Genomic DNA, 19,214 nt, shown 5'->3' with positions numbered 1-19,214 from the left:
CAGATTATGGGAGGGGGAGCTACCACCTTGCCCCCCCCCCTCAACGACACTAATGTGCTGATATTCAGTTTGACATGGCCTTTACTTTTTTTTAAGAGCTTCTTTTCAGAAAGTTTTTTTAGTTAATATATAAAAAGTAGGTCACATTTACCAAGAAGTTAGTCAGTCCAGGAGGAGAGGAGGGAGGAGGGAATTTCTGGGGAGGAAAACGCTACACTCCATATAGCTCCTTGGGAGCGGGTAAGGAACTATAGGGTTACAAAACAGGAAGATGCAACTCTAATTCCACATCGTGTAAAAATAAATCCTAGTCCAAATCATTGTAGATTTTGTTGATTCTTTATGTACGCTTTGATCAAAACCCTTATTAAATAAAGCAGTTAAAGATTATATGAATTACCACGGGTTTTAAAACACCACTTGAGTAATCTAGACAAAGAAAGCCATAACAAATCTTTTCTAATAGAGGACATTAGATCTAATAAATGAGGGAGGCGTCAATTATCTAACAGAGAAGAGGACAGACGTATCTTTATTTATAAATTTAACGAACACAGAAAAGGAAATCCTTCAGTCATTAATTGATATCGAATTATCGAACTGGACCAATTTGCACATCTAAATTTACTCTCATTTATACTCTGATAAGGGATTCTGTATTAGTACGATCGATCGGAAATTTTTCTGGAATCAGAATCATCACAAGAATCAAGAAAAACCTGTCATATCTTAAGACAATTTCGCACCAAATTCATATTTTTTAAATAATAGCTGATATTATCCTGGGCTTCCGTTAATTGTAAAAGTAAGCGCGTTACTTATACCTTTAACAAGCTACTAATTGAAGATAAGTAAAATTTCTCACATTATCATTAGTTGATTATTTCTTCGTTATAAATGAGGTCAATCCTGTCTAAATTATCACAGTTTTATGCATTTGCGGACTTTCGCAATAAAAGAAATTCAGGTTGGTTTGTATCATTGAAGCTTCAATACCACAGTATAAATATATGATATTAAATATTTATGCTGTGCTTCAATGCGGAAATAAATTTTTTTATATGACTTATTTATTTATTGAACCAAAAATTGTTTTTTGATAAGATAATATTTACATTTCATAACTTATTATATTGACTGGAAGTTTCTATTTTTAGAGTTAATAATACAAACTAAATAATACTTGACTTTACTACAACAACTACTACTAACAACTCACTGCAGCACCAAGCCGGAGAGGCCAACACGGCTACACACGCTCCTCCTCCATCCCAATCTAATCGAAGCTTTCCTCTTTACATCCTCCCAGAAAGTTCCCAATTACTTTAAATATTTCTTTGTGACATTCTCCCAACTCAACCGCGGACGACCTACTTTCCGTTTAGCCCTAGACGGTTGGCCGAAAAGGACAATCTTAGGCAATCTACACAAACCATTTTTCTATAGTTCACTTCAAGTAAACTTTGACGACAAGAGCCTAAGAATTTGTTACAATAGACGAACCAAAATTTGAATGAGAACAGATAAGATTTCTAACGTTTTTTTATTTTAAATTCAGTTTAAAATATAACTATTTCGGGCAGCTTGAACTCTAAATTTCAGATCTTATGAGCAACCTTCGAATTTTTTGCGACCATGAGGTAGACGTATGGATGAGGAAGGGGCAATCCGCCTCTTATATGGAATAAAGACCCACCAATGTAGTGTGCCTTTTCACAGACCGAGCTTAGAGGCGCGGTTGATAGAAAGCATGCAGTATGTCACATAGTTATGCACATTAACAACAGAGAGTACTTTCTACAACCCTGTTGCACAAGTTAATGTGCTAATACTTTTATTATTAACTGCAAGCGCGTGTTTTTTTCCAAATATTGCAAGAACTTCGCAAAACTCTTTTCTATATTCTTGGTGCTTCAGGGTAATGAGAGGACAAACAAATGCCATACCCCCCCCCAAAAAAAAGAGTCCATGATTGCCCGTAACTACGTATTTACTTATTACTTTTGCAGGTGAAATACACAGTATAATTTACATGAAAAACACTTTTTTTTGCTTTCATCCAAATTTATGCACGAGGAGAAACAAAATAACAAAATTACAATGACCAAACAGGTCTTATATCGTCAACGGAAGTATTTAGACACATCTGATTCAAAACATAAAATGCTAATTCTATTAATAGAAAGTAAATGAACCCTGTTTTTAAGTTTATATCGTTTATATAAACATAAAACAGGGAACTTGACATGCTTACTGATACATTCTGCAAGTTTTCTCTTTTCTCATTTGTCTTCTTAATAAGGTAATTGCCATCGCCAAACAAATCATGTTTGGCGTAATATTACATAAAGTAGTAATATTACATAAAAGAAGTAGAGGAATTTTTCTGTCCACAATAATTCAAGCACAATGATTATAATTATTTTTTTAATCTGAACTCTTAACTTGTTCGGGACTATTGCTTGAATGATCATGAAGATCGCCTAATGGAAAATAGAATTATCATCACTGAGGTCACCTTTCAGAGGCAAAATTTGGCGAAAATGTTGTAAATATTTTTTTTTTCGAGGGGCACGTATGGTTAAAAAAAGATTCCCAACATTCGGTATAACGCGTCTAACTAACACACGTGAGGGACGTAAATTATCTTTTTTGGCCTTAAAAAGCCAAAATCATGCAAGAGTTGGCCATAGAAACGCAAAATTCACGAGAGTTTACCGAGAACGGCAATGTGTTTTCCCATTAAAAAATGAAGATAAAATATATCTTCCTATATATCTATCCTATACTAGCTGTTGGGGTGGCGCTTCGCGCCACCCCAACACCTAGTTGGTGGGGGCGCTTCGCGCCCCCAAAGCCCCCCCGCGCGCGTAAGTCGTTACGCGCCATATTAGTTACGCGCCATTGTAGTTGTGTCCCTGTGTACCACCTATGAATATAGTTAGATTTATATATGTGTTTTGAACGACGTAAAACTTGCGAATATACAACATTCTTGGCTTTCCCATTGTCGGTGCATGTACAAAGCCTTATGTACTTATAATGACGTCATATGCAAACGTTCTTTTTACAAACAAACAAACATGCATACACACAACTTGTTTTTATATAGATAGATAGATAAATAGATACAATACAAATTAACTGCGTAAAACTTGCGAATATACAACATTCTTCGCTGTCCAATTGTCGCTGCATATAAATAGATTGTCAGGTTTACCGACCCTCGAACATGCAACGTGCAATTGTCCATGGGAAAAACAATCAGTATTAAGATCTATACCACATTTTTCTAATGATTGACCTTGAGCTTTGCTGATGGTGATTGCAAATGCTAATCGAATGTGCCCTTGAGCTTTGTTGATGGTGATTGCTAATTGAACACTCCCTGTGTCCCGGTGGTCATTTATATATCCCCCCTGTGCCCCCCGGTGTCCCCGTTGTAGTTGTGTCCCTGTGTCCCGGTCGTCATTTATATTCCCTGTGTCCCGTTCGTCATTTATATTCCCTGTTTCCCGGTAGTCCTTTGTGTCCCGGTGTCCCGGTCTGTAATTTCGTCAGTCGACAAATATGACGTCAGTCGACAAAAAACTTCATGACGGAATAATGCTCAATCCTCATAATGACGTCAGTCGACAAACATGACATCAGTCGACACACAAACATGACGTCAGTCAACAGACATACAACTTATTTTTATATATATAGATATAGATATAGTTTCTGTTTCAGTTTTTCTTTTTTTTAGTTTTGCAGCTTTTTTGTGTTTTTAAAGCTTTTTTTTTTAGTTTTTTACCTTTTTATGGCACTTGGTATTAACCAAGTGACATATAGCAATCGTAAATTCTGTCGGTCTGTCGGTCAATGTTCATTCTAACATTGACAGTTGGAAAAATCTTCACGTGCCAAGTATGCTAAAGCTCAACAATTTATAATAAACCTCAAGTTTTAAGTATCTGTTTTAAGGTTTTCGAATTACTTTAATCTATTGTCAAAATATTTTGAAATATTTATGCAATTCCCAGTTTTTACATTTTTAGTTTCAGTTTTCTTTTTCTTCTTTATTTTTCAGACGTAAATACATATCGCCGAACCTTTGTTTTTTAAGTAAAATCTGGTAGGCATTGATAACCTTATCCAAGTCAAAATCCCAAACCCAATCATCATCGCTATCATTTTCAGTTTTGATACGTTTTGACTCTCGCTGTCCAGGTTGATCTTCTTCTAATTGCGCGGTTTTGCGTTCTTTAGCCGCAAGCCTTTTGGCATTAACTCTCTGAGCAGCTTAATCCGCTGTTTCTTCTGTTGTAGGATTTGGTAACATTCTATCTTTTTCAATGTTTTTCAATTTGTCAGTGTTCATTCTAACATTGACTGTTAGAAAAAATTTTACGTGCCAAGCATGCTAACACTCAACAATTTATAATAAACCTCAAAATTATAAATATCTGTTATAAGGTTTTCGAATTAATTTAATCTATTGTCAAAATATATAGAAATATTTATGCAATTCCCAGTTTCTACATTTTTAGTTTCAGTTTGCTTTTCAGTTTAGTTTCATTTTTATATATAGATAAGATATAATCTGGCGTAACGGACAGACAACTTATTTTTATATATATAGATATATAGGAAAGGGGGATTTCAATTTTCAAAATCTAGAGGAGAGGGCAATTAACCCCTCTAACCTCACTAATTGGTACCCTTGGTTGTCCAGTATAGGCAAATGGTTTTTACAGTTCCGATATACAAAACAACTTCCTTTTGACAGAAACATATAGCCTACTTCTTTTTCGGTTTAGATTGAGGGCTTTTCGGTCGACAGTATTTAGTCCAGCCTTTTTATAGAAAACATGGGCTTCTTTTTCTTCCCTGGTCGCTGTCTTTTGTCTTCCTTAGCTTAAAAAGTCAAGGAAATATAAAATTACACAATTAAATCAGAAAAAAAGCATGAGAATTGAGTTTAGAATAGTAATGAGAGACAAATGAGAATAAAATGAATGAGAAGAATAGAGAGGCTTTCAACCAAAGAGAACATTTACCTTAGCAGAGAGCCTAATACAAGAGTAGAGGAGATCAATTATCTGGGATCACTGATATATAGGAAAACCGAAGCTTCTGATGAAACTCAGGGTATATTAGCAAAGCTTGGTCAATCTTCAGCCAACTCTACAAATCACTATAGGATAGGAGCGGATTTAAAATCGACGGACTTCAGGATCTACTCAGCAAGTGTGCATTCAATCCTGTTACGTGGATGTAAGATCTGGTACCTCAAGGAGGATAAGAAGATCATTTTGATAATCTCGACCGAAATTCTTAAGGGCCTCTATCAGCATAGGCTGTCGCAAAGGATCAGCAAAGAAGAGTTGCTGAAAACATTGGAAAAAGCTTGAAGTTTGCACTATGATCAGCAAAAGAGCTCTTTAGCGGCTAAACCACGTGATAAGGCACCTAGAAAACACCCTGACACGCCAGGTACTAAAAGCAGCCTTCTTAATATAATAAACAAATATGCAGTCATATTAAATCCTGGCCAAAGATCGTCACAAAAGATTTCGAGCTGCTTGGGGGATTTTAGAAGCATGGTCAAAAGTTGTAGAGGGTTTTGCTTGAGTTTATTCGACCACTCACAGAAGACAAAACCTACTGGGTGCATTTGATCCAGCAGATTCTCAATTCCGAGTTGGGTTGTACAGCCTGTGTATCATTTGAAGTAAGTAAGAGAAACATATCACTTTTCACTGGAAATGGCTCATATAAGCTGGTTCCAGATCAAAAAGACTTCCCATGTTATTAGTTGAACTAATTAGCTAGAAAGCATGTGATTTTATCTTTCTTTAGCACTTAATATCTTGTTACAAAGTAAACAAAGGCTTGGTCAGTTTATCATATGTTATCATCATCAAAATGTTGGCAATAAAAAAAAGGGTGCGTAGACACTTTCCATGTTTTGATGACCACAACTATCATAGTCCGAGTAAGCAGTTAAAAAATAATTACAATCAGCAATAAGTAAATTTGGAATTTTTTTGGGGAGGAAGTGGCATTAGAAAAGGGTTGATAGCTAGCCTTAGTGTTTCTGAGTACATCAAACTCCACGTACAAGGTCAGTATTAATGTCCACTAATGTTATGAGCCAATATAGTCCTAGCATTCAAGCCACCACAACATCGTTTCTGATAATACAATTTTCATAAGTTTGATTGAGAATGAAAATGTACAAAAAAGCTTTGCACGTGTCAAACGTTGATATAGGTTGGAGATTGACACCTAATTACCCAAGAAGCGGTCACTGCTCAAAATTTTAATTTCAAGGGGAGTAAAGGAGACTTCCATTAGTCTTTCCAGGGAGTGGGTGAACCGGCTAATTCCTGGTTATGACTTGGTCTAAAGGTTTTTTGGTCAACACAGAATATGTTTTATTTCATTATTGAAAAATTTTCAACTTGAAACTCAGACTGTAAACACTTGTTTAACAAGCTGCAGTCCTGGCAATAGCCTAGATATACAAATAATGGATCTTGTAGGAAATCCTTTGGTTTATATCATTTTCTCTTCTTTTACTTTCGGACTGATTATAAACTGCATATGGTGCATTTCTAAGTCTCTCTTTAATTTCTATATACTCCCTTCTGCGGGATTGCCGCTCATTGGGATTTCCTCTAAGATATCAAAATTTCAGTCCTGCGCTAGAGATCTTGGAAAAAGTATGCATATCAAACAATACTCTCAGTGGCCTATATTAAGTACAAATATTGTTATCATTTAATATCTTTTCAAAACTTAGGTTTTTAGCAAAGTGAATCCAATTTATTTTAAATTTTCCATCACAGCCCTGCCTCGTAAACTACATTTATTCTAGACATTATAACCTCTCTTCCGTCTTTTTTCCTTTTCTGATCAGTAAATCAAATTTGAAACTAATTTTACAAAGTATAAGATAAGCTTTGATGTAAATTAAGTTTGTTTTGTTTTGAAGATACTATGCGAATTTCGTGATTATGACGATACACTATTCGTGATTATGATGATACTTCGTACACTATGCGAATTTCGTGGTATGACGATACATCCTTTCTTTCCACAAAGTTTAATCCCAACCTTCTAAGATTTTTAATAGTGATTAGCGAATTTTCTGCCGTATAATTATTTTTATCTATTCATTTATATAGTTAATGTTGAAAATAATATACTGTAAAACATACTACAAAACACATTATACTGTAAAACATATACTATAAAACATATTATACTCTAAAACGTACTTTAACAGTAATAATATCATTAATCTAGGCACTGACAGATTCAGAGGGAAGGACGCCGGCCCCCAATTTTTTTTTTCTGGCGCCCTCTTTACTTGTTTTCTTTACTTTATTAGAATGAATTTGTCAATTTGGTTAATTATTAGCACCTTTGTCATTGACGCCCTTGTCACATTGCTCCCACTCAAGATTTTGCTCTAGATCCACCCCTGTGTCAGTAGTGAGGGGGTTATGGGTATAGTCACAGCCACTACTCTTTTCTTCCTTTAATGACTTGAGATGACATGGAATGTTTGACGGCGACCCCGACAGGGCAAGATGCAGCTGCTTATTACGGCATAGGGAATGTTTTCTTCAATACGTCAGTGCATGTTACGCCAAAAGGAATGTTTTCTAAGAGATGCAGGTGTTTATTACGTAATTGAGAGGGCTTTCCAAACAATACATGTGTTAATTACCTAATAGTTTCTTTAATTATTCAAAATGCCGCGAGGGCCAGGAATAAACCTTCAAAGGACCACCAAATCAGGATTTCTTTGATTTTCACGTCTTAGGGAACGTTTTAATAAACCTACGAGACCCTGCTGAATCAAGATTTCTGTGATTGTTACTTAAAAAAACCTACGAGGAGGATTTCTTTGGATGTTATATTCAAAGAACCGCAAGGGTTCTCCCTGAGCATGGCCCTTACATCATCCCAATATTTTCATCCTTTACAGCCATTCCGTGTCAGCAAACAAGAGATTTGTGACACCACTTTCTAGGAGCAGAACCGTTGGCGAGTCTAGACATATATTGATTTTCATATGAACAAAGACGTGTTGGTAAACATGGAATGTACCACTATGCTTAGGAAAATAGAAGCGTCACGTAGTCCGCTATTATTCTAACGAAAACGAGTAATTTTCGAGTGTATCCGGGGGGAAGGTTTATAAAAAAGAGCACTAGAATTGAATTCCCATCAGTCTTAAATAAGATTCTGAAAGTGACATCAAGATTTTCTCACATAGATTCCTATACTAAGTTGAAAAAGGAGTAGACCTCCGCTTATATGCTGGTGAGACTCTTTCCATATACCCCCTCTCCCCACCAAAGCTGCGCATACCAAATCTGAGCTGAAATAGCTCCCTATATTAGAAAAGGAAGTAAAAACCTAATTCCCACCTCTCGTGAAGTTCTATTAGAGGTATAATAACCTTATTTTTATCACTAAATTCATGCCCCCATATGAGAGCACATTTTCCAATACTGGTTAAATATCATGACAGCTCCCAATTGGTTAACCGGCTGTCTCCTATTCGGGTTAGACCTTAATTACAGTTGAGCGCCTATCATTTTGGCAGCATAGGGCTACATATTGACACGAAAACACCCAGTGTTACGCTAATGGACAATGGTTCATTCTTGTCGGCCAGTAAATTTTGACATTCTTGATATTAAGAGCGTTTCGTAATTTAGAAACATTTTCTTAATCACATTGACCGACTTATGGTTAAACATAATCTATGATTTTAGAAGAAGGCGAGCTAAATTCTAACTACTTCCATTTTAAGTGGTCAAAATTAGTTATTATTGCTACTTAATCGTGAAAAAAGGCACATATTTTCCTTTACTATTGCTTATTATAGAGGGAATAAAAACGCAAAGAAAATATTTACAGTCTGTGAAATTTGCTAATTAAATTTTTTCTGTTAAACACCACATTTTTTCCTGTATTTTCTAAATAACTCGCCTTCACTTAGCTAGATTATTTGATTCTATTTTTTGTAAGTGAAATTCATTACTTATCTTTGAAAGTTTCTTTTATCCTCGCAGGTCGTAAAGACTATGGTTTCTAGCATCGATTCAGAAGGGGTGGGGGTGGAATAAGTTAAATTTAATAGGACTCGTGCTGAATTTATTTGAAAAAAAAACAAAAAAATATTTTTTTATACGAACTTTGATGAGGATATGAGCAGCTATGCGTGAGGTACTAGAAGCTCAAGAACGAAATACGTGTGAAGAATGTTTTTGCATTTACTATATTATAAAAAGAAAAAGGGCTCTAACAAAATTCTAATAATCAATAGATTAATTTAAAAGAAAAATCAGAGGCTTAATGCCGGTCGGGATTTGAAATAAGAGGTTTGAGTCACGATGTCCTTCTAAATATCAAAATTCATTAAGATCCGACCACCCACTCGTACGTTATGGATACCCCATTCTTTCTAACCTTTCCTCTCTCTTTACCCCCCAGATGGTCGGATCTGAGAAAACGACTTTATCAAGTCAATTTGTGCAGCTCCCTGACACGCCTACCAATATTCGTCGTCCTAGCACGTCCAGAAGCACCAAACTCGAGAAAACACTGAACCCCCTCCCCCAACTCCCCCAAAGAGAGTGAACCCAGTACGGTTACGTCAATCACGTATCTAGGACATTTGCTTATTCTATCCACCAAGCTTCATCCCGATTCCTCCACTCTAAGCGTTTTCCAAGATTTCTGATTTCTCCCTCCAACTCCCCCAAGTATCAACAGATCTGGTCGGGATTTGAAATAAGAGCTCTGAGACAAAAATTCCTTCTAAATATCAAATTCCATTAAGATCCGGTCACCCGTTCTTAAGTTAAAAATACCTCAATTTTTCTAGTTTTCCAAATTAACACCCCCCAGCTCCTCCAAAGAGAACGGATCCGTTTCAATTATGTCAATCACGTATCTAGAACTTGTGCTTATTTTTCCCATCAAGTTTCATTCCGATTTCTCCATTCTAAGCGTTCCAACACCCTATATCTCCGGATCCAATTCGAGTCGAAAATGGAGCATCTGAGACATAAGATCCTTCTATATATATATATATATATATATATATATATATATATATATATATATATATATATATATATATATATATATATATATATATATATATATATATATATCAAGTTTCATTAAGATCCGATCACCTATTCGTAAGTTAAAAATACACCAATTTTCATGTTTTCCAAGAATTCTGGTTTCCCCCTCCAACTCCCCCCAATGTCACAGGATCTGGTCGGAATTTAAAATAAGAGCTTTAAAGCACAAGATCCTACTAAATATCAAATTTCACTAAGATCTGGTCAACCGTCCGTAAGTTAAAATACCTCACTTTTCCGAATTACTCCCAACCTCCCCCCTAACTCCACCAAAGAGAGCAGATCCGGCCCGGTTATGTCAGTCACGTATCTTAGATAGGTTTTTATTCTTCCGATCCAGTTTCATCCTGATCTCTCCGCTTTAATTATTTTCTAAGATTTTCAGTCCCCTCCCAACTGCCCCCCATGACGGTGGATCCGGCTGAGATTTAAAATAAGAGATCGGAGTAACCAGGTCCAGCTAAATATGAAGTTTCATGAAGATCCGATCACTCCTTCGTAAGTTAAAAATACGTCATTTTTTCTAATTTTTCAGAATTAGACCTCCCCCTTCCCCAATAGAGCGAATCCGTTCCAATTATGTCAATCACATACCTAAGACTTCTGCTTATTTTCCCCCACCAAGTTTCATCCCAATCCCTCCAATCTAAGCGTTTTCCATGATTTTAGGTCCCCCCTCCCCAAACTCCCCTTTATGTCACCAGATCCGGTCAGGATTTAAAATAAGAGCTTTGAGACACGATATCCTTCTAAATGTCAAATTTCATTGAGATTCGATCAACCGTTCGTAATTTAAAAATAGTTCATTTTTCTAATTTTTTCAGAATTAATCCCCCCCAAGTACCCCAAAGAGAGTGGCCGATCCCTCCACTCTAAGTGTTTTCTAAGATTTTAGGTTTCCCCCCCCCAATGTCACCAGATCCGGCTGGGATTTAAAAATAACAACTCTGAGACACGATATCCTTCCTAGCATCAAATTTCATTAAGATCTGATCAACCCTTTGTAAGTTAAAAATACTTCATTTTTTTTATTTTTTCCCAATTAACCGGCCCCCACTCCCCCAGATGGTCAAATCGGGAAAACGACTATTTCTAATTTAATCTGTTCCGGTCCCTGATACGCCTGCAAAATTTCATCGTCCTTGCTTGCCTGGAAGTGCCTAAAGTAGCAAAACCGGGACCGACAGACAGACAGACCGACCGATAGAATTTGCGATTGCTATAACACTTGGTTAATACCAAGTGTTATAATAAAAACGTACAAAGAATTACTCAGGGTCTATGATATTCGCTAATTCAAAATTTTTCCGTTAAATATCCCATTCTGAGCTTGCCCCATCCCTTTAAGATTATCCCTTTAAACCCTATTAAAGTATAAATTCCACTTAGAGCAAAGGGCTTGCACATCATATGCCCTCCATAGTTCCGCATCATTACATTTTTGGACCACATTAAGGTGGACGGGGGTTATTTCAGAAGGCTAAGATGATTTTTAGGCATATGTTCTTTTTATAAAAAAACAAATTTTTGTAAGATATATTTTTCACTACATGGAAAACTAAAAATTTACTTCTTTTTAAGGAAAATAGAGAGCTTCCTCCCCAAAAGAGGGTGAAGATAGGAGCTGGTTCATCCACGCAATGCGATAAGAACATGCCCCCTCAAAACCCTCGAGGGCTTCAAGACCTAAAGTCATTATATATACCTAAAATGCCGATCCTCCTGTCCTCCGCAAGCAACATAGTGAAGTTCCCCGAGCTTCAAGACCTGTGGCCAATGGCAGTGAAGTCACCGAACCTTGTGCGCAAGGCGACACCGATATTGCCAGCCTTCACGTAAGTGTAAATTCTTTGATAAAGCTTATTTATTGGCGCAGTAAAAAACCCTTCACTTTTCCAAGGTAATGTCTATTTTTGGTCAAACTAATCAAATAGGAAAACTAGGAAATAGGGGGTCTTGTTCCCACCTCTGAAGGAGGGGGTAGTGATATTGCCCTATCCTAAAAATAATTCTTTCTTTTAAGCCAAATAAAGACTTTGAGGGGCTTTTCGCCATGATATAACGTTAAAAAAAATTCTTATGCGAGACAAACTTCTCAGGCAATTAGAATATTGATGATATAACCCATCTCTTAAAAGTAACGCATTTATTTTAGTTTACTAAAGGGACCTTTCTAATAATTTAGAGGGAAGAGTCCATTTGCTCCGAAGGAAGAAATAACAAAAAGAACAAATTCTTTTCAGCTTAATAATGAGCCCTGGCTCGTTAGCTCTGAACGGTTGAAGGAGCCACTGGCATCGTCGATTAATAATATACTTGTTACACAAATTAAAATCATAAATGCTTCAAGGGAGCAAGAATTTTACTCTTTTTTACAGGTACCTGAAAATGATGATCTATAGCTACTCACCGATTTCTTTGGAGCAGCACCAATGGACACAACCTCCCCTCCGTTTGTATTTTTAGGACTCTTTAAAATTTTAATACCTGAAACGTAAAGAGGGAGCACTCTACCCCACGTTTATATGGCAATTTTAGCTCTTAAATTCTTAGCTGATAGTGTGTTGTCTTCGAAACCAAAAGGTCACTTTGGGAGTCCATGTATAATATACTGACTCTTAAATTCCTATCTGGTAGTGTGGTCTCAACACATCCGAAGGGTCACTTTGGGTGAAATTACTCTTTCCTACTTGTTTAATATAAATTTCAGTTCCCTAAAAATGAAATACATTAAGAATGATTGTGAATTTGTTTATAATAAAACTTGTATGGAAAAAAGTCATTGTCTTTTAGATTTCTTCTTCCACGTATAGATAACCATCGCTGATGATAAGCGGCGGCAGGTTATCAGGATTCAACTTGTTATCATCTTGTCACGCAAAGTCAGGATCACATTTTCTACAATTTAATGTAACTTCATTTTATTTTATCTCTTTTTAAAGTCAATAATACTATTGACTAATATTGAAGTTAACAGCACAATCAAAATACCATTTTGTTCTGTTTCAATTAATATATCAATAAATTGTGTAAATGCACCTGGACAACGAAATATAAGCATCATGCACTAGTTCAAAGATGGAGACTCATTTTTCATGTATCGTTAAGGCATTCTTTGGGAAAATATTTTCCTTTGAAGTTATAACCCTAGAAAATCATCATCTAGAATAAACATTTTCCCAAAGCCACTATATTCCGCATAATTTTTAAGTTCTCAAACCCAGTCATTTTTAATCCAGAAACTCTCAATACCAATTATAGACTAGCGATGATTTTTGCTCGCTAATAGCAAACTGTTCCTCCGACTTGAATTTGCTTAATTATATAACATATCGCGTAAACATTTCATCCCATTCTAGGGTTAGCCGGCAACTCCCTTTAGTTTCTAATGCAAAATTAAGCACTTTAAGATTCATTTCGCCATTGTTAGCGCCTGCAATATCCAATAGAGTAAAAGCACCAATTACTAGAGAATAATATCCCTGATGTTGACACAATGAACTCTTTTTCAATACGGAAACAAATCTAGCAAGTCATGCACCATTACGTCAGCCTCAAATGCAAATATTTTACCATGATATTTTTTCTACAACCAAGACTTACCCGCTTGACTAACGAAGTCTGACATTCCCTATGATGTGACAAACAAAGAAATCCTGATTTGGCAGCCCCCTGAAGGTTTTTTCCTTGTCCTCACGGTTTCTTTAAATAGTCAAAGAAACTATTCGAAAATTAAAACATGCATCGTTTAGAAAGCCCTCTCAAATACGTAACTAACATCTGCATCTCTTAGAAAACATTACCTATTACGTAACATGCACCTGCGTCATGAAGGAAACATTCCCTATGACGTAGCATGCACCAGCGTCTCTCTCTGAGGGGGTCACCGTTATACCTTCTTCGTCATCTTAACTCATTAAAGGAAGAAAAGCGTAGTGGCTATGGGTCTTCCTAAATCAATAGTTCCTCACTACTTGTATCTAGGTAATATTCACAATTTATGTTAAAGTTTAACGCATAAGTAAAATTTGCAGGCTTATAATAATTCACAAACTTAGAAATACCATCCTGTCCGAAAAGAGCAGGGAAAGCTCACCGAATTTAGTAGGAAACATAGATTCATCATTGACTGTTTTCTGTACATAGGTCATTGCATAATCAATATATTGAGGTGCTGATAATCGACTTTTCTTGCCTTTATCGTCTATCCAAAAGAATGACCTGAAAAGATTTCACAGTTAGAGAAAAATTCTACTTCACAAAATCTATAGAAACATACAAGCGCATATTTGGAAAAGGACGGATACGTATACATGATACAGTAGTTTGACCTGAAAACAGACATCTTAAATATTCAAAATTTCTTTTTCTATGCAAAGTTAGGTATTCAACAAAATAAAATATGTAGACATATATCTTTCTTTTCTTTGAAGGAGGGACAAATAGCAGCCTCATACTAAGACAAAGATAGCTCACAACTCCCAAAAGTAACCATACATTTAAAAAAAAAACTTCTGAAGGTTAAACAAGAAGCTGATGTTATTCCGATTTTTTATAATAACGGAGTAATTATGGTTTTACCTGATAAATTTATCATTGCATTAAACACTTCTGATCACGAGTGCAGCACACAATACGTGATAATGACAGGCTCAAGACAGGCAGATGCAAAGTGTTATAAAATGATTGCATAATTGTAAGAAGAATGCAATTATGCAATCAATTATGATTGCATAATTGTAAGAAGAGAGGCATCAAAGCTTGAACCCTTTATTCTTCTATGAGCGCTGGATAAAACTTTTTACCCATTTACCAAACACAAAATCGGAAGTCCACTTGCCCCTTACCATAAAAAGAATTTTCCCTGGAAGTTTTGATTCGTTCCACTGTCCGTGTCGCAAAATAAGGTAGAGTGATCAGATAAAAATATAAAACTAGTCATCATTTTAAACATACTTAGCGGCTGTATGCATGATAAAAACACTTACTTGGCTTTAGGTACCTGTGGCCTAGAGTCATGCAATTGTTTTCGGAGCTAAAGATTTGTGATTGGCTAGGAGTTATGGACACTTACCAAATATATACTGTACAAAAAAAGAAGAAGCCTGGAAACCTATAAAAAAAATCCTCAGCCCCAATCTAGACTGCACAACATTTTTTTTTCTCAAGCTTAGATAGGTCATTTGGACTTTGAGATGAGCGTGACAAATATCAAATAACACAACCACTATTGCACAGGCAAGTTGTTCTGAAGGTGCTGCAGAAGTCTACTTAGCCACATCTTCAAGCGGTAAGAGACCTTGCCGGAGAACTAAGAGATAACCATTCCCGAATTTGGCAGATTAATGAAAAACTCCCTAAACATCCCGTTTTCATAACAACAAGTCGTTCAACGGGTCAGTCATGTGAACTCTGCACTCTCATGGCCTCACACCTGATCTGTGAATTATGAATCGCCCTTCTCGTTTTGGCTTTTATCTTGACCGCCAACATCCCCGTTTTTATTCATCGTGCTCACCACTGGCACTGTCGTAATCACCACTACCACCTCTACGATTCGAAATTAATTAATACTGCACTTCAATAAGGAGCGAAACATCTTCTGTTAAAAACGGAAAGCATTGTCTTTTTTAAAGAAGTGAGCTTGTCAAAAATGATAACGGTCTATTTATTCGTGTTTCCTTAGAAGGAAACTGTGTTTCTAAGGGGAATTTTTAGTTTTATCGATATCGTAACCCCATTTCTTTTTTAAATGTGACGGCACACTGTTTAAATTGTCAATATAAAAACAAATGAAACAACTGCAATACCGAAAATTAGAATTTGACTCTATTAAATAAAAAAACAACTTTTTTTAAATGGAAGTAAGGAGCGACATTAAAACTTAAAACGAACAGAAATTACTCCGTATATGAAAGGGGCTTTTCCTCCTCGACACCCCGCTCCTTACGCTAAAGTTTTTTATTGTTTTAAAAAGTAGAGTTGCGAGAAAGAATCAAACTTTAGCGCAAGGAGCGGGGTGTCGAGGAGGAAAAGCCCCTTTCATATACGGAGTAATTTCTGTTCGTTTTAAGTTTTAATGTCGCTCCTTACTTTCATTTAAAAAACTTGTTTTTTTATTTAATTTCTGAAAGTTTTTGAATTAATGCATGTCTGATTTTGGCTCTCCGTACATAAATTATAAAAATGAAATTTGCATATTAATTATTTTTTTGGCTAAATGGCTTTCTCTTAGTTTTGATCAGACGATTTTGAGAAATAAGGGGTGGGGAAGGAGGTCTAGTTGCCCTCCAATTTTTCGGTTAGTTAAAAAGGCAACTAGATCTTTTATTTTTAACGAACGTTTTTATTATTAAAAAAAAATACGTAACTTAAGAATTAACTTACGTAACAAACTTTTATATTCTTATATTTTTGATTATATATATGAGGGGGTTGGTCCCCTCGTTAATACCTCGCTCTTCACACTAAATCTTGTTTTATCCCAATTCTTTAAGAATGACCCCTGAATCAGAAAGGCCGTAGAATAAATAGTTGAAATTATTTTAAAAAATTTTAGCATAAAGAGCGAAGTATTTATCTCCTCCTAAATACCTCGCTCTTTATGCTAGAGTATTTTTAGAACCCCTCATATGCGTAATAATCTCTGTTCGTTTTAAGTTTTAATGCTTCTCCTTACTTTCAATTGAAAAAACTTTTTCATGTTTACATTTTCATTGTTTTTATGGCACTTGGTATTAACCAAGTGACATATAGCAGTCGCCAATTCTGTCGGTCTGTCTGTCGGTCTGTCTGTCGGTCCCGGTTTTGCTACTTTAGGCACTTCCAGGTAAGCTAAGACGATGAAATTTGGCAAGCGTATCAGGGACCGCACCAGATTAAATTAGAAATAGTCGTTTTCCCGATTTGACCATCTGGGGGGGGGGGGGAGTGGGGGCCCGGTTAATTCGCAAAAAATAGAAAAAATGAAGTATTTTTAACTTATCAGCGGGTATTTGGATCTTAATGAAATTTGATGTTTGGAATGATATTGTGTCTTAGAGCTCTTATTTTTAATCCCGACCGGATCTGATGACATTGGGGGGAGTTGGAGGGGGAAAACCTAAAGTCCCGGTTTTGCTACTTTAGGCACTTCCAGGTAAGCTAGGACGATGAAATTTGGCAAGCGTATCAGGGACCGGACCAGATTAAATTAGAAATAGTCGTTTTCCCGATTTGACCATCTGGGGGGGGGAGAAGGGGCCGGTTAATTCGGAAAAATAGAAAAAATGAAGTATTTTTAACTTATGAGCGGGTGATTGGATCTTAATGAAATTTGATGTTTGGAATGATATTGTGTCTCAGAGCTCTTATTTTAAATCCCGACTGGGTCTGATGACATTGGGGGGAGTTGGAGGGGGGAAACCTAAAATCTTGGAAAACACTTAGAGTAGAGGGATCGGGATGAAACTTGATGGGAAAAATAAGCGCAAGTCCCAGATACATGATTGACATAATCGGAACTTATTTGCTCTCTTTGGGGTAGTTGGGAGGGGGGGGGGAGTAAGTCTTAAAAATTAGAAAAATGAGGTATTTTCAACTTACGAACGGGTGATCGGATCTCAATGAAATTTGATGTTTAGAAGGATATCGTGTCATAGAGCTCTTATTTTAAATCCCGACCGGATCTGGTGATGGGGGCGGGGAGTTGGGAGGGGGAAACCTAAAACTTGGAAAACACTTAGAGTGGAGGGATCGGGATGAAACATGGTGGGAAAAATAAACACAAGTCCTAGATAGATGATTGACATAAACGGAACGGATCCGCTCTCTTTTGGGTAGTTGGGGGGGGGGGGGTTAATTCTGAAAAATTAGAAAAAATGAGGTATTTTTAACTTACGAACAGGTGATTGGATCTTCATGAAATTTGATTTTTAGAAGGATATCGTGGCTCAAAGCTCTTATTTTAAATCCTGACCGGATCTGGTGACATTGGGGGAAGTTTGGGGTGGGGAGACCTAAAATGATGGGAAACGCTTAGATTTAAAATTGAGGTATTTGTAACTTACGAAAGGGTAACCAGATCTTAATTAAATTTGATATTTAGAAGGATCTTGTGCTATAAAGTTCTAATTTCAAATTCCGACCAGATCCTGTGACATTCGGGGGAGTTGGAAGGGCGGATCCGCTCTCTTTGGGGGAGTGGGGGCGAGGGTTAATTCTGAAAGATTATAAAAATGAGGTATTTCATTAGGTTCTTTAGGATTCTTTAGGTTCTGACCTTCTCACAAGTACCAAATGAGCTCTTGGCTCTTCCAACCTCGTACCATATGAGCTCTCGGCTCTTCCGACCTCGTCACAAGTGCCATATGAGCTCTTAGCTCTTGTTTTTATAGTAATGCTAGAAAGTCCTGCGCCCTTTTCATTGAGATTCTCTTCCCCATGACATATTCCTCAAAGGAAAGATACTCCCACATAGCCCCCTCCCCTGAACCCCACACCCAAACCAAAAAAATCCCCCTGATAACGTCGGTACACTTCCCAGTAACAATTACTGTATGTAAACATTGGTCAAAGTTTGTAACTTGCAGCCCCTCCCCCAGGGACTGTGGGGGGTAAGTCATCCCCAAAGACATAGTTATTATGGTTTTCGACTATGCGGAACAAAATGGCTATCTCAAAATTTTGATCCGTTGACTTTGGGGAAAAAATGAGCGTGGGAGGGGGCCTAGGTGCCCTCCAATTTTTTTGGTCACTTAAAAAGGGCACTAGAACTTTTCATTTCCGTTAGAATGAGCCCTTTTGCAACACTTTAGGACCACTTGGTCGATACGATGACCCCTGGAGAAAAAAAAAAAAAAAAAAAAAAAAAAAAAAAAAAAAAAAAAAAAAAAAAAAAAAAAAAAAAAAAAAAAAAACACGCACCCGTGATTTGTCTTCTGGCAAAAAATACGAAATTCCGCATTTTTGTAGATTGGACCTTGAAATTTTTTCTATAGGGTTCTCTGATACGCTGAATGCGATGGTGTGATTTTCGTTAAGATCCTATGACTTTTAGGGGGTGTTACCCCT

General features: G+C 36.6%; 1 protein-coding gene across 3 annotated transcripts in view; it reads right to left on the bottom strand.

Moving 5' to 3' along the window:
• LOC136036279 (MOB kinase activator-like 2) overlaps window positions 1–19,214 on the bottom strand; it is a 115,315-nt gene that overhangs the window by 10,153 nt on the left and 85,948 nt on the right. For all 3 annotated transcript variants that reach the window (XM_065718425.1, XM_065718424.1, XM_065718423.1), the window contains exon 4: window positions 14,260–14,384. In XM_065718425.1, coding sequence (XP_065574497.1) covers window positions 14,260–14,384 — 125 coding nt within the window. The remainder of the gene's footprint in view (window positions 1–14,259; window positions 14,385–19,214) is intronic.

Source organism: Artemia franciscana, chromosome 15 (assembly GCF_032884065.1).
Source record: "Artemia franciscana chromosome 15, ASM3288406v1, whole genome shotgun sequence".
Lineage (NCBI taxonomy): Eukaryota > Metazoa > Arthropoda > Branchiopoda > Anostraca > Artemiidae > Artemia > Artemia franciscana.
This window is presented reverse-complemented; position numbering and strand designations above follow the sequence as displayed.